The following is a 26,986-nucleotide window of genomic DNA, read 5'->3' as shown; positions in this document are numbered from 1 at the left end:
ATGTATGTGTTCCGATCACTCTATCACAGAAAAATAAGAGTTGTAGAACTTATTGAAGACTCAAGACAGCCATAACATTATGATTTTTTACAAGTGTATGTACACTTTTGACCACAACTGTATATGGGAGACAGAAAAATGAGTGGAGTGATCAGCTAATTTGGAGCAGGTGTGGACACAATTAAAATAAGTTATAGCATAAGTGACCCTAAAGTCTAGAATGTTTACAATTTTTTTATTTTTGTCTACAAAACCTGTCTCTGATAGCAAGTCAAAATACTTTCCTCCCTTCTAGAGTATTTCAAAGAATAGTCCAAATCCAATTTAAGAGGAAAAAGAGGAAGCGAAATGTTAGTCTTTGCAGATGATTCTAAGGCAGATCTTTGAAACACAAGTCCAAATCAGATCTTAAGTCTTTGAAAGACAAGTCCAAGTCCAACCAAGGTATAGCCAGTTCTAAGGCAAGTATTAAGTCTTTGAAAGACAAATTCAAGTCAAACTTAAAATATTTGAAAGACAATTCCAATTCCAATTTTATGTCTTTGAAAGATAAATCCGAATACAATAAGCGTTTGAAAGTCATGTCCAAGTCCATTGTAAAATCTCTGAAAGACAAATACTGTAGAAATCCAACTTTAAAGCTTTGAAAAATAATTGAAAATAAAATCATAGGTCTTTTAGAGTGGAAATAGAAGCGTCTTTCACAGTCTCTTTCCAAAGACTTAAAATTTTATTTAGTCAAGTCTTTCAAATACCAAGGATTTTACCTTGACTTGTATGTCAAATATTTGAGTTTGTCAAAGACATAACATTTTTTTTGAACTGGTCTATAAAAGATTGAAAATTCATAAAAATACAGCTGGCCATTAGATGAGTCAGCAGCAGTAGCAAGGAGATGCTAATCCAGATTGAGAGCTATGCTACAAAGAGCTTCATTTACTGTTAGCATTGTAAAAGATTTTAACATATATACTAGATCGATGTGTTGCATTGACAGAGCGATGCATTACCATCACTTGAAACAATAATTAATTATCTTCTGCTTTAATTTTGATTTTATATTAGCTTCTGCTAATGGTCTTAGCTCTAGCCAATATAGTTAAACGTGGATGGGAAGCTGAACATATTAGTTAATTTTTTTAAAGATGGCTCATAAAAAACTTTGAGGAAGTATGGCATTGTCTACATTTACACCAGTCAAATGCAAAAACAATAAAAAAAATAATAAATTCTATTGTTTATTCTGTAAGTTTCCATCCAGTAGGACCTACTGTAACCACATCATCCAGCATGCATTGCACAGGTGAAAAAAAAGTGCAACTAGTCATGGATACCTTTAACATATGAATGAGTTGAAATGTAGAGCAAAAAATGCAATGTTGTCTCTAGCTGTTGATAGTTTTTTAGACAGGTGTTTTTTTTTTTATGTTGCCAGAAAGGCCAAACCCGTGTCAAACGTCTTACTGTCCTGTTTATTCATAAACACTCGAGGAATGAACAAAGCGCCAAGGAGACATTCATCCGTGTTTTTGTGTGTCACCAGGCGTGTGTGTGAGCACTCTGGGAGACAGATGGCAAAGTATGAGTCACGACTTGGGGGCACGACACCAGCTGGCACATCGTGGGTGTGTTTCACCCCACAACACCCCTTTCAATCTTTAATCTTCACCCCGACTTCTTTTTGTGTGTGTGTGTGTCTCTACTGTTTCCACTCTTCTTTAATCTCAGCAGGGCGCATTTGTGATTTTGGGTCTTCAGGCGGGAAAGGCTGGACACCTTCTGACACATGACAGAGGTGGGCCAGAATTAGGGATGTGCCTGCAGGGGTGGGGGGGATACTGTACTTACAGTCTATCCAGCTGGGACCTGATTTAGTTGACGCTGTCTGGCCTGCTGTTCATTAACACACACTCAAAGACCCCCCATTCTTATCGACATTAGGGAAAGTACCCTAGGTGAGAAGGGATTTCTTTTTGTCCTTTTATAATGAATCCATGCATGATTTAAGAGGTCCCATATTCAGGAACTTCCTCTTTTGTGTTCAATTTCCACCCTGTCACTGTATTTTAAAGCACACATCTAGTATATTGTTTATGCCACATTTGACAAACGAATGACATCTTTATTCTTTTTTGTACCTATGAATAAATAAAGATCAATGGGTATCATTTACATGAAAATAAAACTGAAATTATGCTAATAAAAAAACTGTTTAAAATGAGTTATTTATTTAAAAAGAGTAAAATAAAGAGAGAATATTAATCGCAACATAATTTTGTAGATTTTAATGTTATATGTATATAATTTTATATAAGGCTTAAAAAAGATATACTTTAGTCATATCTATTCTTTTATCAAGTTAAAAAAAAAAATTAATAAATGTTAACATCTCTGTCTTGAGGTCAATGTATAAACAATTGTTTTTATTTGTATTTTAAATATGTAGAAAGGAAACACTTTTCTTCAATATATAGAAATACTGGAATAATAATTATTATAATGAAAGGCATATATATATATATATATATATATTTTTTTTTTAAGTACACCTAGTCCATCCTCCTGTCTCTACTGGACATAGACGTTAATAGGGCCATTTTCTTTTCACTTATCTAGTTATTCTGAATGCACGGTGTTCTAGATGTCTTTTTCTTAAAAGAAAGAACTGACAGATGTTACTGGGTCCACTTTGTGTTTCACATGTGTTCTGTACGTATAAAGTACTACTGGAGAGTTTTTGTCTGTCTGTTTCTTCTGTCCCAGACTGTTTATAACTGAACATGATTCTGCGAGAGGTTTTTTTTTCCTGTGAAGTAGCATTTGCTCCTTTAAATTGCCTGCACAAGCTTGCTTAAGGATGAGGAATTGCTGCACAGTCAATCACAATGCAGTCAGCTTCCTGAATAAGATCACTTTTTAACAAATCCTATTAAATCTTTAAGTGATTTTAACTTATTCATGCCACAATTGAACTCTGGGTAACTGGACCAAATCAGATAATAATAATTGGACTTTATTGATCTCACTTTGGAGGAATCTTCCTCTGCATCACTTTGGAGGAATCTTCCTCTGCATTTAATCCCTCCCCTTGGGGAGCAGTGAGCTGCCATCGTGCGGTGCCCGGGGAGCAGTATGGGGTTAAGGGTCTTGTCTGAGTAGAGGCATCGAACTGGGTACTTGCAGCCTTCTCAGAGCACAAGCGCACTGCTCTAACCCACTAGGCCAACACTCCCCCATTGAACTGGGGGTTGTTAGAAGTATTAGTTTGAAGTGGTTTGTAGTAAAACTTGACTGAACTGGATTCTGTTTCATTGATATGAATTTGGGTTTCTGTCTTGTGAAGAACTTTAACTTAACAGCTGTATGCTGGCACAGTTTAAACAAAACTGCGACACTGTTTGTAGAAGTTGTTATGGAGAAGAAGGTACTCCCCTCAAACAACAGACGTCATTTAGACGTTGGTTTTTAGGTTTAATATGGTAGGTCCTTCATAGTCTTGATTAAGTCCAGAAATAGTTGTTGAAAATTGGGCTGTGTTTGGTCGGTCTGAATTTTTCCCACTTTAGTACGATAACAGCCAATGAAAAAAACGTTGAAAACCCAGATTGTACTCCTACTTCCTTCCACAGTCTAAAAACATAACTTTTATGTTGATTGGTGCCTTTCCCTCAGCTGTGAGTATTGTTGTACATGGTTGTACGGCTATTGGTCTGCCAGAATTTGGCAATATCAGTAAGGGCCCTTTAGGCTAAGCAGGAATCTTCAGCGGTCACCATGATAAGTGGTGTCCAAATAGGGCAGGCAGCAAGGTAGGAGGTCAGGAAAGGACGCAGGATACTTGCTTCAGCAAAGGGACCACCTGACAGATCTATTTGGAACTAGAGACCAACAGCTATATAGTGTCCCTCTATCCCTTCTGTGACGAAAGTTATAGGCACAGCCGGTTTAAAAAAATACATTATTACTTGACGTGTACTTTTTGTGAAACTTTCTATTGTTCCCCTCTTGGCATCATGAATTTAATAATGTAGAACTTTATCAGCTCACTATTTTTGTGTAACCTTTATATTTGTAGTTTTTTTTAGAAGTTTGTAGTCCCTGTTTTGACACACATCCTCTATGTTTCTTTTTGTCCAGATGGACGAAGTATCTCATCTAAATTCAGCAAAGGGTTAGCTTTGCTTTCTACCAACTAGGGCCAAGAGTTTGGGGATACAATATGTTTCATAATACAATTTAGACCATTATATACCAATACCTTTAAAATGATGATATATATTTAAAATTTTACGATAATAATGGTCTGGAAAACTTCAAGAGATCTTTGCTGAATAATAGCCTCAATGGCGCTTAGCTTCAAACTGGTAGCTGGAGGTGTACTTTTAATAAAAGTAAGATTGATATTTTCCTTTTTTTTTTACATTTGAGGTCCATTCGACCATATTTGATATAAATATATATTGTCTAATTAAAAATACTGTCTACTGAAATATCACAATGTTTGTTATAATTGATCTTTTCTTAAACCCATACTACTAATGATATTGTTTTTACAGTTGAAGACGAGGAACAATGATTCATCAAATTTGGAATAGGCCTACATATCGTCCTGAGATGGACTGGCGACCTTTTGAGGTTACACCCCACCTTTCGCCCATAGACTGCTGGAGAGGGCACCAAATTCCTCTTACCCTGATATAAGAGTGTCAGAAAATGGCCAACCTATTGACTGTTTTCTTGAAAAATGTAACCATATTTTCAAATTTTGATAAAAACTTCTAAATCTGATCTCTAAAAAACTACACTTACATGACCCCAGTCCTTTTGATATCTCATAGCCATTTGTGTGAAAGCTAGTTCCAGTATTAATAAACTCCACATAAACATATAAAAACAGAGCCCTCTGGATTCTACCTGAAAATATATACTTTTAAACTTAAGGCAGGAAAATGGGAGAAAAACATCAGATGGCGTGTTAGGAGGAAGAGTTTTGTTTTGACAGACCTGTCACAGTGGTTGCACTTAAAAGGCTTGGCACCGGTGTGTTTGCGATAGTGCCTTGTCAGCTCGTCGCTCCTGGCAAATCGCCACTCGCATCCCTCCCATGAGCACTTGTACGGCTTCTCACCTGGAGCATCAAAGTAAAGAAGAAGAAAAAACACATGAGCACCACTTATAACCCTTCATATTCTTATTTAGTCTGTGCTGGTAAACACCACACCTGATAACTGATATGTTTTTGTAAAGCTGAATTTTTTTCCTCCTTAAAGTGAAGATTTAAGTTTTTGGGCTCCCCACAAATAAAAATTTGCTAATTTCTCTCTGCCAGTTAGAGACAGCTTTTGGTGGAAGCAGTGTATTCGTGATTCTCCAACTAGTGGCAATCCAATATCCAAACTCTTTAAGCCATTTTATGTTTCAGAGCGTAAACGCCAACTGTCTTTTTTTTTATTGCGTCGTAGCTCCACCCCCTCTTTAACAAACCTCATTTGTAAAAATTATCATCTTTGCCTACACTTAAATGTACTAAAAACAGTTGAAAAGAAAGCAAAATTATGCCAGATCTGTTGGGGGCACTACAAAGAAATGACAGACACAATTTCCAGGAAGGAAATTGAGAATGCACACAACACTGTGCAGCGCCACAGTTGTAATTTTCTTAGTGTGGTGCATGGGTCTGTCTAGAGGCGTGCCGACGCATGCATCTCAGAAAAAGTTGCAGAGAAACAGTATCCATGGAAATGTGATAGCCGGATTTTGAAATATTTTCACCTTGCGAGCTAGTTCAAAGATATTTTTGGCAATGGGTGGAAGATACATTGATTTGGTAAAGTATTTTCACGTTTAAGCCTAGAACCTGTCTTTGTATGGATGGAGCCTTACCCCTTGGTGCCACTGGATGAAGGAGCAGTGTGCTAAGTGCTGCCCCGTGCTTCCTGCCATGCACCCTACCCCACCAGGAGTGCTTCAGACTGAAGTGCCTCTCCAAGGTTGGACTCAGATCATGCCAGGATAGTATCGCTACGCTACAGTAGAACATTTGTAGGCTTTGAGTTGAACAATAAAGCAGGAAAGTGTTTAACCGAGAACTGCTACCTGGGTTTTGTACGCCCGATCTTTATCAAATAACCTTTTCTTGGAATCTATAATCGGTAGGTGAGATCAAATATTTAGATTTTTTTCATGTTTATGTATGAGCAGAATTTTTATTACATAAAAGTCCGAAAAATGTGACCCAAAGAACCCACAGTTAATTTTTTACTAAGAAACTTGACCGGATCTTTTGTGCTTTTCATCAGCTGACTTCCTCTGCCCGAATGGTCCAATATGTTCTAGATAGTGCTCACAGACACAGCGATTGCCAGCGCATTTGTGACACTTCAAAAACACAACGCAATGCACCTGATGGAACCACTCTGAATGACCAATTTGCACCAATTATATATCCAGTAGAACCAACAGTTCTGTGTCACACCGCTACCAAGGGACAAATGTAATGCAACTGTTTTTTAGCCATTTACTGTATGAGCATCCAAAAGAAACTAGACACTGTCACCTCTGAGATTACATCACTCTGACTTGCCAGCTCTTAACTAAATCAAACACACCACGAAATGCCATCCCATAGCAGCATGTGACCTAGCTGATGACCAGCATGATGGGAGGGTGGTGCCAGATTGTCTAGAGCCCAGCTGTCAAATAAATGAATTGTGAAAATCTTCCACCTTCCTACATGAAACTTAGTCAAAGGCACAGTAAAATATTTTTAACAGATTTTCTTCTCAAACGTAGCCTCATTTAAGGAGATTTTTTTTTTAACTGCCTTAGATTTATTCCAAAGAAGCATTATTACAGCAAAGATATAATCGAAAAAGTAGATTTTCTGCTAAGTTTATATTTTCTATAATATACATTTCCTGCAGCAAAAATCCCAATACTTTCTTGTCAGTGTTTTCTTTATAAAGAGACCAAAAAGAGAGCAACAAAATGCTTAACTGGAATGGAGAAGCTCCCACTGGTCTTCGATCTTGCTGAACATGCAGCAGAGGAGTGAAGGGGTTGCAAGAAGTGGAGCGAGAGAAGGGAAGGTGGGGCATTAGAGGAAGAGAAGGTAAGATGAGCGTGAGTAGGAGAGAAGTGCCGCAGAAGTGGATTAAGGCAGGGGAAGCTGCAGATATGCTGGCAGGAAAAGGAGGAGAAGAAGAAGGAGGAGAGGGGGTGGCGATAATTAGGCCAGTCACATTATGGCAAGGAAGCCACAATACAGCAGCTGCGTCCAGCTCCGAAGATGTCACCTGCATCAGTCACATCCCATCTGCTTGAATCCAGACACACTGACCGGCACAGCTTGAGTGCTTTCGACACCAGGGCTGGCTTAATTCATTGAATGTGATCATGAAAAGGGACACAATCGATGGATCAACTGCTTTCCAAAGCCGGTCAAGATTAGAATGAGTGCCTGTTCAAAGACAGCGCTTATTTAAAGCCAATATTAATGTGAAGGGATGCTAGAATAAAAGAAAATGGAAAAAAAAATCTGTTTGCAGAGACAAGGGTTTGTCTTCAGCAATTGACATAAAATGCAAAGAAGGCCACAGCAAATCAAAGGATGAAACAGATCTTTCAACATCTGCTCAGTTCAAGGACTTTCTATCAGCCAGAAGCCATGGTGAGGAGCACTTAATTAGCAGGACTCAGAGATTGTAGAAAGGTGTGAAATAAAGGGGGCAGGGGGTTCAACTGTTGAGGAGGTGAGGAATTCCAAGTGATAAAAGATCCATCTTCAGTATCCCACTGTGAAATGCCAAAAATCTTTCTTCATTTAAGTGGTTATGCCATGTTTGTTTATGATTAGTACGACCTTTGCTATATGCTTACAAACACATGCAAAATAGAATGACCTTTTATTTAAGAAATAAGATATTAAATCGTTTAAAGAACGACCATTTTAGTGATCTACTATTTGTCTTTATAATGCACCTGTGAATCTAACCACAAGGTGAAGCTAAAGGACTGAGTTTGTCCAGAAAACTCAGTAGGAAAGGAGCTCCGAACTGCTGTGCCAAATCTAGGCAGCCCTCTTAGGCTACGTTCACACTGCAGCCTGAAGTTACCCAAAATCAGATTTTTTGGCCCACATGCGACCTGGATCTGATCTTTTCATGGCAGTCTGAACAACACAGATCCGACTTTTTCCAATCAGACCTAGGCCATTTGGCTATGTTGTCCTGAATCTGATATGAACCAGATTTTTTCAAATGCGACCCGTGACTGAACGGCCAGCTCGGATTCATCCGACCTTAACGTCATTAATACCCGACAAAAGTCACTATTCTGGGTCTTGCTACGCAGAAGCGGCAAGAAAAACAACAACCATGGCAGACGATGATACGGAGAGCAGAATTTATGTTTAACCATTTCAAAACATTGAGTTTTTGTTGTTGGAAAGACTGCTAGATGCGCGCCGGCACTACCATCCATGTTTACTTCCGTAAACATAGAGCACGCTGGCCTGTGACGTCATTGCATCCCTACTGCGTATGTGGGACAGTTGCGTTGTATGACTGCAGTTCACACAGATTACATACAAGTCACATATATTTGGAAATATGAACAGTAACGCAAAAAATTTCACAAAAGAATCTGAATTGAGCATTAAGCCCTGCACTGTTAACGTAGCCTTACTTACGCCATTATGCAGCGGACACAAAAGATGCTGATCAAATTAGAACTACAGCCTTCTGAAAAAAAATATTAAAAAGAAAGTAGTTATACAAATGTAGTAAAAAGTTAAAGCTCTCCGCTATGAAACAAAAAAATATGAAGGTGAGGAAATTAGGATGAGTCACAGAGAGTACATGAAGTCATGCATCATTGTTAAACAGCTTGATTTGGGCTGTGCCTATATTCTATATCATGGATAGTAAAACTACTAGCAGGGAGCTAGAAACATCAGGAGGTCCCTATGCTAAACACATTGGAGCTAGGAAGCATCGTGCTTCCTGGTCCTAATTCCTTCCTAAGGGCCAGCATTATTCAGATAGCACTTAAGCTTGATTTATGCTTGACGCATCTGTGCAGCCAAATTACGTCATTTTGGGGTTCCGCGTAGATTCAGTGTGGACAGAAATTCTCCATGGAGAACCTAGGACAATTTGTAACTATGCAGATGGATCTGTACGTAAAACATTGGCGAGCGACGACCAGGTCCTGTTGGCGAGGGTTCACAAATGTAAATATTTAGAGATATTTAGATATCGCCACGATCAACACATTGTGGAAAAACTACAGGAAAGAAATTACTTTCGCACTCAAACAGCATGAACAGGCTTTTTATCCCGTCTCCCTTTCTCACCTCCCTTTCTTTCTCCATGGCCAATGATTTTATTTTATTTTTTCAAAGTCACTTAAAGCTTCCCACATGCTTATGAAGTGGAAACTCAAAGCAACACCCATGATGGTCTACTTATGAAAGCAAATCTGTTGGGCTATTATCCAACACAGGGACATCAAGTCTTAGTGGTATATTGGCAAACAGGACAAAATGAAAGGGAAAAAAAGAAGCTTATTGAAAGAATACAAAGCACCACAATCCTTCCTGGTCTCAGTTAAGGTCATTTTTCATGAAGCAGCAAGACAGAGGTTAGATTGGAGGCCAAATCGGCTGCTAAATAGTAGTGGTAGCGTGAAGATCTGGGCTTGGTTTGGTGCCTCAGGACCTGGACAATTTTCAGTAAATGATGGTACAACTGGTTTGGCTACTTAAGAAAGATTTCCAGAGGAAAATATCAACTTTTTATTTATGATCTTATCTTGAGCAAGACAGTAATTTGAGGCACAGCGGCAGGGTAAAAAAAAACAACAGAATGAAAGTTTCTGCTTGTTTCCTCATTTGTACGTTTTTAAGTTTTAGATAAATACCAGCATTTTCAAAGCGTAAAGCATGTTTCATTAGGTTTGTTCTCAGCAGTTAGTCTAGACCCCTGCCATGCATCTGTTGTTCCCATCCTAATGCAATACCTTATTTCCCTGTAAACCCAAAGCAGGTTAGGGCCATTCCTGCTCTGGCCAATGAAATTCCCAGGAGGAAGGGATGCCTGTATGTGTTGCCTAGCAATGGCTGTGGGGTGGGGGGGAGGTCCCTGCATCTGTACATGTGTGTGGAAGGATACAGGAGCTCTGGGGGTGGGGTGGTGAAACATGAGGAGGCAGCAGTCAGTGCAGCTGGCTGGATCTGGCACCGGCCACGCCGCCATGCCAGCGGCCAATTACGGAGCGAGCTGGCAGAGAGCGGAGGCAGTTGCTTGGTGGTGATAGTGGTGGTGGAGGAGGAGAGGGGCGGGAGCTGGGAGACCGAACCCTGCAGCAGTACATAGCCACTCAGCTACCGACTCCTCCAACGATACACTAGTCCCGTTGCCTGGCAACAAACCCCCCCTCCTCCACCACCACATCTCTAGTCTACCATAAGAAAACGATCACACATTCAGGCGGATAGAGCCTGCTCATGCTCACCGTTACCCTCTTCAGACTGGGGAGGCTACTTAATAGCATACAGTCTGAATGACAGTTTAATCTAATCCAGAAGATTAGCCTGAACTCAGAAAATATAATCAGATTATATTACTGTTAATTTTGGATTACTTTCTACAAAAACTCTAAATGAAGATTATAAAATAAAGTGGATTATTTATGGAAAGTGTTAATTTGTTCCTCAGAAAAAAGAAAAAAAAAACTCCATCTGTTTTTTTATTCATACTGGGAAACAACATATGTGCAATCTCCATCCAAAACACATTTCTCCTGTGTAATCTGATAACTGGGTGTTTCCCTGAGTCACTGTAATCCCATTATGTGTAATCTGTTACTTCCGAATGCTCATGTGTGCAAGCACGAGTCACGGCGTGCACGCCAGGCTCTCTCCAGCCTCTCAGGTGCCAGCACTGGAACTTAATTACATTCCCTCCATTAGCTGGGGCCGAGGAGGGGCATCCGAGCCTCTGAGGTCATTACAGAACGCTCTTGGTGAGCGTTTTATGGACTGGGATGGGACTGTATGCTCTGGGATCAGTGAGAAAAAAGAAAAACAAGTTAATGGGGAAAAATCATAAGTTTTGTCACAGTTGTTGCAGGACTTTACAGAGTATGTGATAGATTCATATAATATAACACAATGTATTTGTTAAAACAAGGATATAGTTACATCTTTAACAACAGAAAAATGTTATGATTGCAAAGTCATGACAAAAAAAAAAAAAGATTATATGTCTATGATAATATAAAGCAAGATACGGCAAGCTTTGTCCCGATGGTGTTCACTTAGTCTTTTTTGCAGCAGCAGGTTATCATCGGAGGTAAACATTAAATGGCGTCACCATGATATATGTACTTACATTACAGAACAAACTTATGTTTAAATAAATAAAATCCAAAAACTAAACTAAAATAAATAGGAAATTTAATAAATAAATTATAAAAAATCAGAAAGAAATCATAACTGAAATCAAAAATATCCCCACCAGTTTGACCTCTACAGTTTATTACTAAATAATTTTCTTAAACCTGTGATAGCATAAGTTCAGTCCAACTCAACTAAAACATCTGTAAACAATGACGGTCACTGCTTTAACTTTTTCACCAAAACAATTTATTTTGAGATGTATAAAACAATCTGAGCAGAATGAAGTTATTATTTATACTGAAAAGTAAAAGTACTATATAAATAATTGTTTAATACATTTATATATTTATAAAATATATACAAATATTTACTTCTGGTTATAATGACAATGTCGACATTAAAATATTTTGCACCATTAGGAATAGTTTAAGTTGTGAAACAGAGCAAAGGTGTTGCTTGATCCTTATACCTCCACTATAGAGCTAAGGGCTTGCTTCCTCTCTGCATTACATTCGTTTTATTTGGATTGAGTTGATCATGTGATAAATGTTTGCTTCATGTCCAGTTTAGAAAATATTAAAAAGAAGTAAGACAAGACCACGGTTTACTGCTGGTAAATTTGTGATTCTAAGGAGCTAATCTGGTACGTTGGTTATCCAGGGATTAAACAATGCTGATTTAAAGATGTTTTTGTGAATTTTTGTTTATATTTTAGAAAGTTAGTTATTAAAAGTTGTTTTTCTGTTTTACGGTTTTGATTTATGATCATAGGTGTGCTTTTCTACCACTCAGTTTGGATATAAGAACATTTCTCATGAAAAACAGGAGCCGGTAACAGGAAAACTCAGACACGATCTGCATGATCAGAACATGATAGATTAAGAGACAACTACCTATCTAATGTTAATTTATTATGCTGTNGTGCTTGTTTGTTCTGTCTAAAATGTTTATTTTGGAATAAAGAGGTTAATATAAAAAATATTTTTGTCCGATTCATCGATTAATCGAAAAAATAATCGTCTGATTCATCGATTTTTAAAATAATCGTTAGTTGCAGCCCTAATATATATATAATGATTGGTTGTTGGTTCTTCTGCAAATTAGTTATTTTGAAAAAAATTACATGTGTTTTTGGTAAGTTGTCAACACCGTAGCAGCTACTCATTAACGACAGTTACTGTTAGCTAATATTTTAGTTTGGTATTTAGCTGACCTAGCAATCAGTATAAATTGAAGGTTGGAACGAGGGCAGCGATGGTGCCACCTACTAGTCAGGAGGAATTTAACTTTTGGCTAAAATTCTTTCAATTTTCAAATCTTTCCGCAGGTTCTGAATTGAATTTTTTGGTCAACTCGACTCTTTCTAAAGCCTTTTCGATTAGAAACCATTACTATTTCATTACCTGCTTGGTAGCTGTTTGTTGAGTCTTGCTAAAAGCTTTGATGTTAGCAGACTGCTGGCATCTGATTGGTTAGGGGTTGGAAACACTGGATATGCAGCATCAATAAAAAAAAAAAAACGAACACCTTGTACCATTATATCGCTATGCTCTGGACTTATTGTTCATATAACCACTATTAGGTAGCATTAGCTTACACTCATGTCATCCAACTCCAGGGTGACCAGACGTCCCTGATTTCCAGGGACAGTCCCCGTTTTGGACCACCTGTCTCAAGCTAAAGCTGACCCCTGAAATGTCCCCGATTTGACCGTTTTATGAATGAGGGGGAAATGTTGCTGGTAGACTGTTATTATGGTAAAAAAGCGCATGAGCACGTTGCGGGCAGAAGCAGATGATACGGTAGCATTTTGAGCTCCTGTTAATATTAAAATGATTAAAAGAGTGCCAAGCTTGTTGGACTGTAATGATCCTTATGGATCTCAGCTGCAATTTAAACACAAAGAAGAAAAAGAGCGCACCACTTTTTAAACAGACGAAGAAGTAAAAGCGGAAGTTCGGTATCACAACTCAACACCACTGATGGGGAGCTGCCCCACCTTATGCTGAGTGTCTTAATCGATTCGTTTTATTTGGATTGAGTTGATCATGTGATAACTGTTTGCTTCATGTCCATTTTAGAAAATATTTTCAAAAAGTAAGACAACTGTTTACTGCTGGTAAATTCATGATTCTATGGAGCTAATCTGGTACGATGGTTATACAAGGATCAAAACAGGCTAATTTAAAGATGTTTTTGTGACTTTTAGTTTATATTTTAGAAATTTCGTTATTGAAAGTTGTTTTTCTGTTTTCATTTATGATCATAGGTGTGCTTTTCTACCACTCAGTTTGGATATAAGAACATTTCTCATGAAAAATAGGAGCCGGTAACAGGAAAACTCAGACACGATCTGCATGATCAGAACATGATAGAGTAAGAAACAACTACCTATCTAATGTTCATTTATTATGCTGTTTTTCCTTTAGCTCCAAATATTATCCAAAATAAATATTAATTGCCATTTCTGGTATTTAATCAGATGAGATAATAATAATATGTTTTCCTGTTGTACATTATAATGATTTTGGATGTGATATTTATTGATGTCTCTGTTTTAGAATAGTGTAAGACTGTTAGAAGAGGAGAGAGAAAGAAGATAGGAAGACAGAAAGAAGACTGAATGAGAGTGGAGGAAAACTGGAACACTGATGGGAAGAACAGTTTAAGAGAAGGAAGAAAAATCCATATAGAAGAGAAAAGCCGAGAGCAGACAGGAGACAGAAGGGGGCCTAGAAAGAAAAGATTGTTTAGAGGGAAGAAGACAGAAGATTGAATGGACCAGATGTTTGTATTTACTTTTTTGGTTTTTCTTTTCCTCATGTAATTCTCCCTTTAGGGGGAGGCAGAGTTCTTGACCCATCCACTCTCACTCCCAACCAAGAGTCACAGTTCTAGTTTTCTATAAAAACTACTATCGATTTATTAATTTTATTGATCTTGTGTTAACCAGTGTTAAAAGACATATTCCTGATTTTTAGACATGATTTTTGTTGTTTAGACATCAATACACTTGTAAATATAAATGAAACCATTACTGTCCCCATTTCTTAATTTCATCTTGATGAGCTGGAAATGTTCTCAGCTTTGATTTCAGAAATTTGGTCACCTTATCCAACTCGTATCCCTCAGTATAAATGTGAGTCCGACTAAAGGCCACAAACTTTTGCAGAAGGTCTTCATTTGCCTTTTGTTTAATCACATATAAAGAGGGTAGGTGTCTTGTCTGGAGAAACTCACCAAGAATTGTAATGAAAAATGGCAGTAAAGACAAACCGAAATGAGGTGCACAGATTTAGAGCCAATGGAAAAGGCCATTCAATGTCTTGACATTACTTTTAACTTAACAACGCAATTATAGCTTTGGTGGTAAATCGCCTGTACTTATATAGCACCTTTTTTAAAGTCAGGAGACTTTACCAAAGCCTTTTACACTACATTCAGTCATTCACCCATTCACAAACACTGATGGTGGTAAGCTACATTGTAGCCACAGCTGCCTTGGGGCTCACTGACAGAGGCGGGGCTGCAGTACACTGGCGCCACCGGGCCCTCTGACCACCATCAGTAGACAATGAAGTGTCTTGAATAGTCTTGCCCAAGGTCACAACAACAATGAAAGTCAGAGCCTGGGCTTGAATCATCAATCCTTTGATTTCAGGGCAAACTCTTACATCCAACGCCACTGTCGCCCTCCAAAACTGTTTGGAAGATACAAAACTGTTACTTTAAGGGTCATTGTCCAGTTTCAAATTCAACTGTTTTTCTACAGGCTTATTCCTACTTATAACTACAAACAGTTTAGTCCATCTGAAGACAGCATTCACAAAATCCTAATCTTTGCCATCGCCGCTCTTCTTAAGGTGGAAACAGACATACAAACAGCAGAATAGATAAAGAAAAGTCGATTGAATGAGGTACGAAATTGTAAGTGGATCTTCCAGGGAATTTGTCATATAAGATCAGATGAACTTTCAGATCACCAGCTTTATAAATACCATGAAACCATAAGAGCTGCTTTCTTTTCCCTATTTATTTTATCTTGGTGTATACTTTTTAAAAGAAAAAAATCTGGACTTCACTTGACTCCTATTAATAAAACCAAAGCTTATTTATTTACAGACATTTAATATACCTAAAAAAACATGTAGGGTACAGAGCTGAGAGGCAGAATATGAGAAGACGAATAAACGTAGGATGGAGGTATTCCAAAGATAAATAATTTAAACAGGGCAAAATGGGATATAAGCAGAGGTATTAACAAAGAAGACAGAAGGCAGAACAAGCCAACAGTCTTCATTTTTTTCACCCCTGCTCAAAATCTAATTGTACCATTCCTTATCTGCCATAAGCCTATTCACAAAAAAAGCTCTACAGGGCACTGTCATTTCCACTCAGCTCGTCTAATTCCAGATTAAATCGTAGCCTTTTCCCCCCGTTTGGTAATTTATGGAAATAACAACTAAGAAAAAGAGGATTTGAGTAATGACATCTTTAAACTTGTCAGGATAATGGCTCTGTGAATGAGGGAGCCCATGGCACTGTTGCAGGCTCCCAAAGAGGCTCTCTGTACTGTACCTCCCCCATTTTCAGTCTTCATCTTCTCTTTGTTTCACTGTGTTCCTATCTCTTCTGCCGTGGTTCCTTTTTTTTTCTTTTTTTTTTTTTTTCATACCACGTCTACAGTTTCTCCTTCATCATTCTACCTTTTTTTTGTTCTTTTTGGTGTGCTGTAAAGCCCAGAAAAATAATACATTAGCATTTGGATATTTTTAAATCAAGTGGGAAATCTTGCCAGAAAGTTTTTTATTGTTCTTTTTTGGGACCTACTATAAGGATTTAAACCAATTTTTAGAACAAACTGACATTTTTAGAACCCAACCACAAGTAAAACGACTTTTATATTCTGTAAAACACAATCGATGTTCTGCTTAACCTTATAGTTTGATTTGCTTGCATATGCTAAGCTAAGGTTGGCATGAGATCGTTGCTGGTGGCAAAAGCAAAGTGAGCACAGAGTTTATCAAATAGATCTATAATTTACTTGCATATGCTTAGCTAAGGCTGGCAGAAGACCTTCACTAGTGTGAAAAATAAAGTTAGCAGAGAGGAAATCTTGAAGCTTCCATAATAAGAGCTTTATTATAATCCACTTCGTAGCTATCAAGACCAAAAATGTGGAAATACGCCAAACATTGGGGTCCTGCTTCAAGACTTATAACACATATTTTAGGCTCTACCATATTGCTGCAAACCCAATGCACTGTCTAGCATTAGCATACATTTAATCCACCTTTTCAGGATGACAGCTGTTCTTTCTCAGATAAAAAACTTTGGATATATCTCACTGAATGATGTGAATTAATTGTTGCAGTAAAATGCATTGAGATTATAAGTCATTTTTTCTTAAAATAAGTGCATTTGTTCTTGAATTGAGGAGATAAAAGAGACATTTTGCCAATGGAACAAGACAATTTAGATTTAAAAGAAGAAAACACAATTGCATTGTCTTATTTCAAGTGAATATTATTTAATTATCTTATTTTAAGAGTAAAAATCCTGATTCCATTGGCAAACTATCTCATTTACCTACTCAAATCAATGGTAAATACACTTCATTTAAGAAAGTTTTACTTATTGCTAGATTGTTTTTCCAGATGAATTTAAATAAATACACTTAACTCAATTGAGTTGAGAGGAGATAGCCTGCTGGAAGGGGAATGTCAAAGCTGAAACTTTCTCATAAAAAAACATTTTTCTAAAATAAATCTACAGATTATCTAGAGGGGTGCGAAATTATTTTATATTCATTGTTATTATTGTATATATAATACTTCTGTTTATTAAAAAACATAGGCTACACTGGGAAAGTCATTTTTTCTTAAAATAAGTGCATTTGTTCTTGAATTAAGGAGGTAAAAGAGAAATTTTGCCAATGGAACAGGATAATTTACACTCAAAATAAGAAAGCACAACTGCATAGTCTAATTTCAAGTGCATATTATCTAATTATCTTATTTTAAGACTAAAAATACTAATTCCATTGGCAAACTATCTCATTTACCTTCTCAAATTAAGGGTAAATACACTTAGTTTAAGACATTTTTATTCATTTGTAAATAGTTTTTTCAGTGTATATTTGTATATATTTGTTTTTAGAAATCTAAGTGGTCCAAAATATGCAAATGTTCTGGTTAAGATGCCAGCATTGCTATGACAGAAAGAAGAGAAACCAGAGTGAACATCAGTCAAACTTGAGTTTTGGTGCAGACTTAAGGAAGCTAAAGGATCGCAGATGGCACCCTCACTTTGCTGCTTTTTTCTTAACTGGTAAGCTTAACTTTTGGTTTGCATTATCGGACCTGGATACATTAGCTAAACAGTACAGTAGGACAGCCGGTGAGTGTGCAATATTTTGGTTTTGAGCGTTGGTTTTTAAAGAAAAGGGAGGTGAAATATTCGCTAAAGCTCAGCGTTTGTATCTTCTATAGGGAATGGGTGGGAGTGTAAGCGTGCGTTTTACTGGCGGGGAGGTGTTAAACTTGTAGCTATCTACTTTATGTCATCAAGACACACAGCCATTTGTTCAGCGCAGCATGATGCTGCCACTGCCATGCTTTATTTGACATTTTTTTTTTATCCATTCCAATCAAAACTGCTCATCTAATTAAAGCCCCTTCCTAAAAATATTTGATGGGTGAATGATAGCTGTCTGGGTGACAGATTCTCCCACCTAACTAGTTTTTTGTCAAAAATATAATTTCTTTGAAGACGTAGCTTAATTTCTGAGCAGCAGCTCAGCTCGTTCAAAACCTTGGTTTGGCTTGAAACCAGATACAAGAGAAATATGATTATATGTTTATAATCAAACATTATATGATATAATGTTCAGATTGGCAAAAAAAATTAAGCAAGAAAAATGAAATCCATATTTAAGTCACTTTTTCTTGTTTGCATTGGTTTGCAACTGGACAGCAACAGAATTAGTCTCCCATCGCCATCCCAGTAGGCAGCAGGGGTGATCCCAGCAGCTGTAGACGTACCACACTGGGAGGAATCAATGACGCCACGTCTGTGGCCTGTTGCTGCAGTCAAGCCAATGCCGACACACCAGTGGGGGTGTGATCACACGTGCATCATGTTTCTATTATCACCAGCAGGCAAAGGTTGACAAGTTGATTCTTTGGGGGGAGTTTTCTTTCAAACTCACACATATGGAAATAGAAGTCTGCGTATGTAGCGTCGTGCTGGGAGCAGCCTGGGTGATCCATCAGCGGAGCAGTTGATCAGTTTAGATGGCAGGGGGGAAGAGGAATCTAATTTGAGCAGCTGTAAGTGTATTTAGCGTGATGGACGTTGGTTTCTGTATCCCTCTGGTTGAAAGGAAACGCTAAACGTATCAAATGTCAATAATCATCAAATTAACCCCCCTGCACGCCTCCCTTTAGGAGGACCTACGAATCTCAATTATTTCACATAGAATGTGAAATAAGGCTCCCTCACCTTCACCTTAAGAGCTTAATATAAAAACCTTGGTCATGTTTAGTGTGAAAAATGTGCTTAAAAACTGCTAATTAATACCAGCAACCTTGATAGTCATCCTTCTGGCTCGTTCTAACACATTCTTTTGGTGTTAAAAATTATCCTATCATCAGACCCTCTCCAAACATCAAGCTGCAGCTTGGATTTTGGTTTATTCCAGGTGCTTGGAATAAAGCTGGAAATGGTGGCCTATCCAGGTCAATCCATCCATCACTGCGCGGTTACTCAGTCGGAGGACAGCTCCCTGACAGAGGTCTGAGTGGTTCGGGATTGAGATGGAGGAGCGGGAGAGTTATAGCTTCTACGCCTCCCCCCTCCTTTTTTTTTTTTTCTTGAGAGGAACCTTGACAAGGAGGACCTGCTCCAGTATGGCGTGGAGATTTACTTAGAGGGCGATAAAGGCAGAGGCTTCTGTGAAAGTCATTCACGTTTTTTTTTCATCTTTCATTGCAAATTTTTTTTCTTTCGTTTTACAGCGCCAACTGCATGTGTGTTTGTTGCACAGAGCATCTGCAACCGTTATAGGCATCCTTGGTTGGAAATCAACCGGAAAACACATAAAAGTTTTGATGAATTCATATTTTATCAGAGCAGCACAATAGCAGCAGTCTAAATAAAAAAAATGCTTTATTTAATCTGAGTAGATTTATGAAATAGAAAGAAAATCCATAACAAAAAAAGGAAATCCAAAGGAAAGAATTTCACTTCAGAATTCTTCAAAATAGGAAAAATGGGACAAAAGAACATAAAATTCAATTTTGGGAGATTTGAATATGTCTTTTAAAGTCAGACAACAGTGGTTTCCAAAGTTGGGGGAACTGCCATACATATGAATAAATAATGGATTTTGAAGATTTTTCTTAAAATGCAATTATGGAAATGTTGATATCTGTTGCACTGTAAAATCTGCATTTATACTTAAAATAATAACTTTATAGGCGGTAGTTTTGTGATTTTAAATTACATTTTAGTTTATGTCAGGGTAGTAATGTGGGGTGAAAACTTTCTTGTAAATCAAAGGTAGAGAGCTACACAGCAAATTTTGAAGAGTTAGTTCAACTCCTATGGAATTCAAATTAATACATTTGAGTAACTTCTTACTGTAGTGTGGCTCAATGTTGAGGGGGCGTGGCTCAACGTTATGCATGTCCCGATCTGTAACTGCATGCCATATTTCGGTCGCCATTTAGTGGCAGTAACTGTTCAGCCCATTCACAGGCAGCAACACGGCAGTTATGGCCATTGTCTATGTTGGTCCACACTTGTTCGAGTTGAAATGACACTTAAAGACATTGAAACGTTATTCAACAGAGTTTAAACTCTTATGTTACGTTCAACACCCTTTAGGGTTGAATTCATTTAACACTAGTGTATACCAGGAGTGGACAATTCCAGTACCTGAGGGCTGGAATTGTCCAGTTCAAGGTGAACTTTTAGATTCACCGTAGGTAACTTAGCCATTTGAATCAGGTGTGTTGGACCTAGGGTAAATTTAAAAGTTGCAGGATACTGGCCATCAGGAACTGGAATAGCCAACCCCTGGTGTATTTTGTCAGAAGTTAACACCATTATTTAAATAATATTTTCATGGGCAAAATGTGTTCTCTCCTTATCTGATTGCTTCCAACAATGTCGGGAAAAAATTCACTCCAAAGACACTGCTCACATTTTTGTAAAAAGGCTTCTCTTAGAAATTTTAAAAGGTACAAAATCTATAGATTCAAATCTATATATGGATTTAAAAAATCCATATATCCCATTTCCTGAAAACAAACTCCTTATAAAAGATTAAATGTTCAGGAGCCATAAACACCACAACGTATTCCCTCACCTGTGTGTGTCCTCTGGTGGGCTTTAAGGTGGGAACTCTTGGTGTACACCTTTCTGCAGCCATTAAACTGGCAGCGGTGGATCCTCTTCTTGTTGTCCGGTAGTTCCCCGGCCCCAATCAGGCACGCCGCCCCTTCCTCTTCATCCTTCACCTGGACTGGAAGCGTGTGCCCGGCCACTAGCCGAGCTGCACTGAGACCCACCTTCCTGGCCACTAGCTTCAGGGTAAGTGTCCCATCTGCGGAGGCTGTAAGCGTCTGGCTGGGTTTGTTAAGGTGTCGGCCCAGCTCCGGAGAAGACGGGGGAGTTAAAGAGGTGACGGCGCTCAGCTGTGCCTGGTGGACCCCTTCTGTTCCTTCTGAATTTTCTGGACCCTGCCCTTTAGGCTTGAGGTCTTTTGTCACAGCTAAGTTCAGTCTCATTGGACACATGGTCACCGAGGGAGGGCTTGGAGGTTCAGGGAGACTAGGGAGCAAGGCCTCGGAGAGGTCTTCTTCGCCGTCCTCTTTCAAGTAGGCGGGCGTGAGGAGGCCGTCGAGGTCCTGATCAAAGAGCTCTGATAGACGTTTGGGCTCAGTCTGCAGATAACGCTCCAACTCTAGGCAGGTCTGCAGCAAAGAGACATAAAAACAAAATTGCTTTCAGATCAGGTAAGTTTCCCTCACATCCCACTTAGCCATTTCATCAGACATCTGATCATCCATTATGGTTCAACATTAAAAAGAAACTGAGCCGGCATGCTCTGCACAGCTGTCACACGCACTATGACAGCCATGATTACCTGAATATTCCAGCAAAATGGCTGATTAAACCCTGATTGATTGCAAATGCTGCAGAGAAGAGTTGTTAGCAGAGGAGGTACTCCCAAACTGTGCAAAACTCCCACTGAGCAACATTTTCCAGAGCTCTGTCAAGCCAGCTTCCCCAGGGTAAAGATAGGGAGATTTATTCAGCTGTAGTTACGGTCTGCTTCATCCCTATTACTCCAAACACCTCTCTCTATGGAGAGCAAATAAAAGACCTTCATCCTCTATTCCTGGGAACTGGCATCCTGAGAAGTCTATTACTTCACAACAAGCTGGTAAGAGCCTAAGCAGCGAAGGCCTGGCGCGGGAAAAGAGACGCTCCGTGTCCAAGGATGAAGCTATTATGTTTGAACGGAAACTGCGGCGGTTTGATCCCAGGGATGGTTGTGTTTCGCTTGTACCCACTAACCCATTCTGACAGCTGAGATGGAGGCTAGCAGCTCCGCTGGGTGCGTGCAACTTTCCTCTTGGTTTGTGTGTAAATAGGCACTGACAGACAAGAGTAGCTGGTCCCATTATCAGGAATAAGACTGCACAGACTGAACACATCAGAGACGCTTAGGATCCCACTCCCGAACTCGTCTCTTTCCTTGTTTGCGCCTTCTAAAAATAGGAGGGGTGTCTGTTGCTAAGGGAGCCACATTTCCTCCTCGAAGCTATTTCTTTCCAGGAACAAAACAGGCCTTCAAATTAAAAACCTGTTTAGTACATCAGAACACACTCTACTCTCACTTCTTTTCTCCACAGAATTGTTTTTGTAGGTTCAAGATAATGAAATGGCAATAAAAAAAATGGACTATTGCTCCTTTATGTGTGCATTAGAGCTAAAATAGGTACTGATGGTGTGGAAACATGACAAGGAGTAAAATATATAGACTTAGCTTCATAGAGGTAAAGTAAAAACAAATCTGCCTCATTAACTTACATATCTTCCAACCCTTCACATCACTTCTTTACCCTTCAACTTGGATCAAATTCCTGAATCCCACAGTTTCCTTTGTCCTTCTCTACAGCAGGTGTCGACTAATTATCTTCAAAAAACCGGCAAGTCAAAGAGGAATTTCTTCAGCAAATAGCTGAAGACTGCAAACCAACCCTGTGAGTGCTTGAGGTAGTTTAAGGGAAGCAGAAAACAGGACAGGAGATAAGTGAGAGACGTGTGAAGGGAAAAGGTGTGATGGAAGGGACAAGGTAAGGCTGGCGTAGAGAAGGAAGGTCTCAACTTCATTTTCACAGTGGGGGGGCAAATCCGTTTTGGAACCGTGACATTTGGCGTAACAGGATCCTGTCAGCGGGCGAACCGCGGGGCCTCGTGCTCGCGGATGCTAAATGTTAGGTTGCGAACCCATGGCGATGGGTTAGGATGTCATGTGTGACACAGCATGCATACATTCAGGCAGGCACTGTACTTATAACCCAGTGTGCATGCGGAATAAGAGACACTGACATGGTAAGGATAAAAGAGATTTTAGGTGAGTAGGTGGCAGGTATGACAGGCTTATCATGCACCCTTTTCTTCCCTCTGTCTTTTCTGTCTTTCTTTCCATCACTCCATCAACCCCCTTCCCCCTCACTTCTCCCCCAGGTGGTGCCATTAATATTGTTGGAGAGAAGGTCATGCAGTTGATCAGCAGTTCCTGTTTGCCTGGTGGGCAGTGATGAGGGTACGTTATACTCTATATGGCTGCAATTATGGAAGTTTAACAGTGTATGCTTATAATCTGGCAACTCAATGTGTGAGTAATTACCACACTCCATGTGCAATTATGCAGCTCTTGTCTGCATGTTCGTGGGAACACCTACGCACATGCATAAACATGTCTTCTTGCCGCTCTCATGGCGTCAAGTGGGCATCTTGCATCTATGTGTGTAGGCAAATAATCAAGTGCCAAAAGCGTGGCACAATAGCGAAGATAAAGGAATGTGGATGGATTATGTCCATTTTGGACAAGCGCCGATCAGGACAGCCAACAGTTGTTGGCTCTGCACAAAGCCAGGGTTCATTTCCTAAAGGGCTTTCAGGATAAGTCCTTTATAGCAGCCAAGATAAGCTGAGAAAAATCCAGTGGCTGATCCAACGCAGCCGTCTCCTGCAGCAAAGGGAAGGGGATCTCCATTGTATGGTAGGGTTGATGAATAATCTAACTCAGAAAATTGACAAGTATGTCAAAACCTCTGGCTTTAGCTCTCAAGTGGATAGTATTGGGTGAGTTTACTCTTTAAATGTTGAATAATAAATTCAGTAGTAGATGATGATCTACTGAAAAAAACGCGCAAAAACTGTTGATGTTTTGGAACCGCCTTTACACATTGGTAATCTATCAATAATTCAAACCTTCTTTGTGGACCTGCATAGATTTTTCAAAGTTCTGTTAAATGAACTTTTCAAACATAAAGAATGTTGTTCTGACTTTATTGTTGACACAATGCCACCAGGCAGGTTCAATTCATTAATACCAATGGATGATATGGGACAAAAATGACAGAAGTTCTAAATGTCTCAGAATTCAAAGGAAAATAAAGAAATTGGAATTGGTAAAGGAGCATGTAAAGACACAGACCACAAGACTGAAGGAGTACAGTAGCAGAAATTGCAGACAAGGGAGGTAGGGAATGATAAAAGAAAAAAAGACAGACAAGAAAGAAAGAAAAAAAGACATAATTAAGGAATGGCAGAAGTAAGAAAAAAGCAGGAAAGGCCAACAATGAAAAGGCACAAAGATGAAAGACAGGTAAGATAAATGGAAGGAAAGATATATAAAGAACAAAATATAATCTCACAAGGAGTGAATGGTAGTCAAAAGGAAAGATGGCAATAAAAAAGACACAAGAAACGAAAAACTTAAGGAAAGACAACAAAAGAAAGAAAAACAATTAGGCAAATGGAGTGATGACATTATCATTTTTAGCAATAATCTCAGCAGAAAACCTGATCCACTTCCTTCAACCCATTCTGTTTTAGTTGCTTCCATTCTTTCACTCACTTCGCCATCTTATTCTTTCCTCATTCTGGCAGCTGATTCTCTCCCCCCCATCTCCTCCCTTCACATTTGGCCCACTCCGAACCGCCTGCCATCACCATCAAAGCTCCCGCTGCCTCCCAACTGTTAGCACCCCACCATGTCGCTAATAAAAAGCCTGAGTTATAAATATGAACAGAGGAGCATGCATATGCCCTAAAGGAGGGCCCAAAACACCACTAAACAGATAAATGTAATGGGGAGGATACGGCTCATTAATTTTAGGACGATCGTGTTTGGTTTTTACAGATGCCATGATGGAGACAAGGTGCTATGAATAATATTTGAAGCTCATAGTAGAAAGGGTTGAAAAGGGCAAGACTTTTAAGAGGCCCCTGAGCAGGAGGGGGTGATGCAGCACTATTGTTAAATGTGGAGGCTGGGGGGGTGGGATGCTGTCGCATCTTTTAAGAGATGACTTATGATTCCCTGCAGTGCCTTCTTTGTTAAGTTGCATAATTTCGGATTAAATACAGTAGGTTTCTATTTGCCTGCTCAGATTAATGGTTTATGGAAAATAGAACATTTTTCTCTATATGTCACATCCTGAATTTTCTCAATGCCAAATCTGCTTTTACATCGAATGCTCCAAAATTATGCATGAAAACTAAATGTTCTAAAAACTGCATAAATGCTGGTCATTTTAGGAAGACTATGAACTACTACTTTCTCAAACTGCTTTCTTTAACAGTTTACAGCAGGTTGTTGGTAACAGATTGATTCATGTCCATGCTGAATGCTACTCAATTTATCTAAATTCCTGTTTTTATGGAGGGTCTGGTCCAATATTTCTTGCAGCATTTTATTTGCCCTATTTGCATGATACATACATTTTCTAATTTCCCCCTATGCTGTGAGTTTACACCTGTCAGTCAACAGAGTAACGGTATAAAGATTTCTGCTTTCGCGTTGTCGCTAAACTTGACAAAAAAACAGAGAAAAGAAATTAGGTTTATCTCATGTTACTTTTTAGGGGGGAAAGAGTTTCTGGAGGGGATCTGAAAAGTCCTCAAGTATAAGTTGACAATATTGGATTAGATTTTCTTCATTACTGTGAGAAGAGCAGAGCACTGCAGCCACAGTTCGCTTCATACAGTAGCCAGTTTCACAGCACGGTGGATAGTAGCCAGCTGTCTTTGTTTTTCTAAATATATTTGCTAATGGTGTTAGTTCTAGCTAACAGTAGACCACAAGTCGATCACATTTGTTTGTTTCAATAGTAACAGCTAAGAAAAAAGTGTTGAAGATGTGATATTGATTCGATTTTGCAGCAGGACATTCCAAGTGGTTCTGAGTTATTATGAATCAAGCAGGCTTATTTTTACACAAATATAATTTAGTAGCACATGGCAGTACTCTTATTTATAGCAAGCTAAAACCCATATCTATGTGGCGATGTCAGGAGTTTACTTTAATAACTACCTTAACATTATATAATGGAAGGAAACATTGATGGGTGGTCGGGAACATCTGGAATTTTGTTTTGTGGTTGAACCATCAGCCGGTTTGAGCTCATGAGAGGGCAGTGATGGTGAGAAATATGGAGGCATTACACCTTAAAGGTCAGAAGCATCCAGACCTCTAGCCAACAGCATCAAACTCTGAGCCATAGAGTTTTTAGCTAATATGACCACAGCAGCAAACACATAGCGGGGAAACACAGGTTGCTGCAAGTCTGGTACAGATGGTATAACCAATTATTAGCTAATAAATATAAATTAGTTTAATGAACATGATTTTCAAATCAATCATCCACTGCTGTTACAAGAAATGACTTAGTATATTCTTAAAGGAATAGCTGACAACTCCACCCGTCTGTATCAGATCTGCCTATTTCCAGCCCAAAACCAATGTAAAACCCCACCATCTCAATAAATAACACAGCGTAAATTCCTCTGAACCTTCTGTTAAAACCATTAATAAATGAAACACCTGATAAAGAACATAGAGTGTTATTACCACGTTTGACTACGCCTTTGGTACTACAGAAGCTAGTAACCATTTGCTTTGCACCATCATCTGAAACAGAAGCACTCTACAATTTAAGCTTCACATCAACCTCCAGTTCTTTCCTGAATATTTTTCAAATTTCTCTTATCCACTTTAAAAGCATCCCAGGATCCTTAAGAAATGCCATCCTTATAGTTAGTGAACCAAAAAGCTGCAACTAAACGCAAAGCCCTATCTTAATCCAAGACTTCAACAACCGTCCATATCAAAATCACTGTTCCAACTCTCTGTTGTTTTCCTGCATGTCACTCCCGTTTTCTCTCTCAGTCACTAACTTTTTTTTAAAAACTATTTTTTTATGCTGGCCCTCTTGAAATTATTACATTAATCATCGGTATTAATGTTTTGGTCAACAAAAAAACAAAAGAAAATGTCAA

At 38.8% G+C, this 26,986-nt stretch overlaps 1 protein-coding gene across 1 annotated transcript in view; it reads right to left on the bottom strand.

Moving 5' to 3' along the window:
- LOC107084244 (Krueppel-like factor 7) overlaps positions 1 to 26,986 on the bottom strand; it is a 58,469-nt gene that overhangs the window by 7,214 nt on the left and 24,269 nt on the right. Inside the window, exons 2-3 of the mRNA XM_015373990.1 lie at positions 20,775 to 21,381; positions 5,005 to 5,128 (exon numbers count right to left, since the gene is read on the bottom strand). Of these exons, the coding sequence (XP_015229476.1) occupies positions 5,005 to 5,128; positions 20,775 to 21,381 (731 nt within the window). The remainder of the gene's footprint in view (positions 1 to 5,004; positions 5,129 to 20,774; positions 21,382 to 26,986) is intronic.

This window comes from Cyprinodon variegatus, unplaced genomic scaffold (genome assembly GCF_000732505.1).
Source record: "Cyprinodon variegatus isolate N-32 unplaced genomic scaffold, C_variegatus-1.0 Scaffold95, whole genome shotgun sequence".
NCBI classification, from domain to species: Eukaryota; Metazoa; Chordata; class Actinopteri; order Cyprinodontiformes; family Cyprinodontidae; genus Cyprinodon; species Cyprinodon variegatus.
This window is presented reverse-complemented; position numbering and strand designations above follow the sequence as displayed.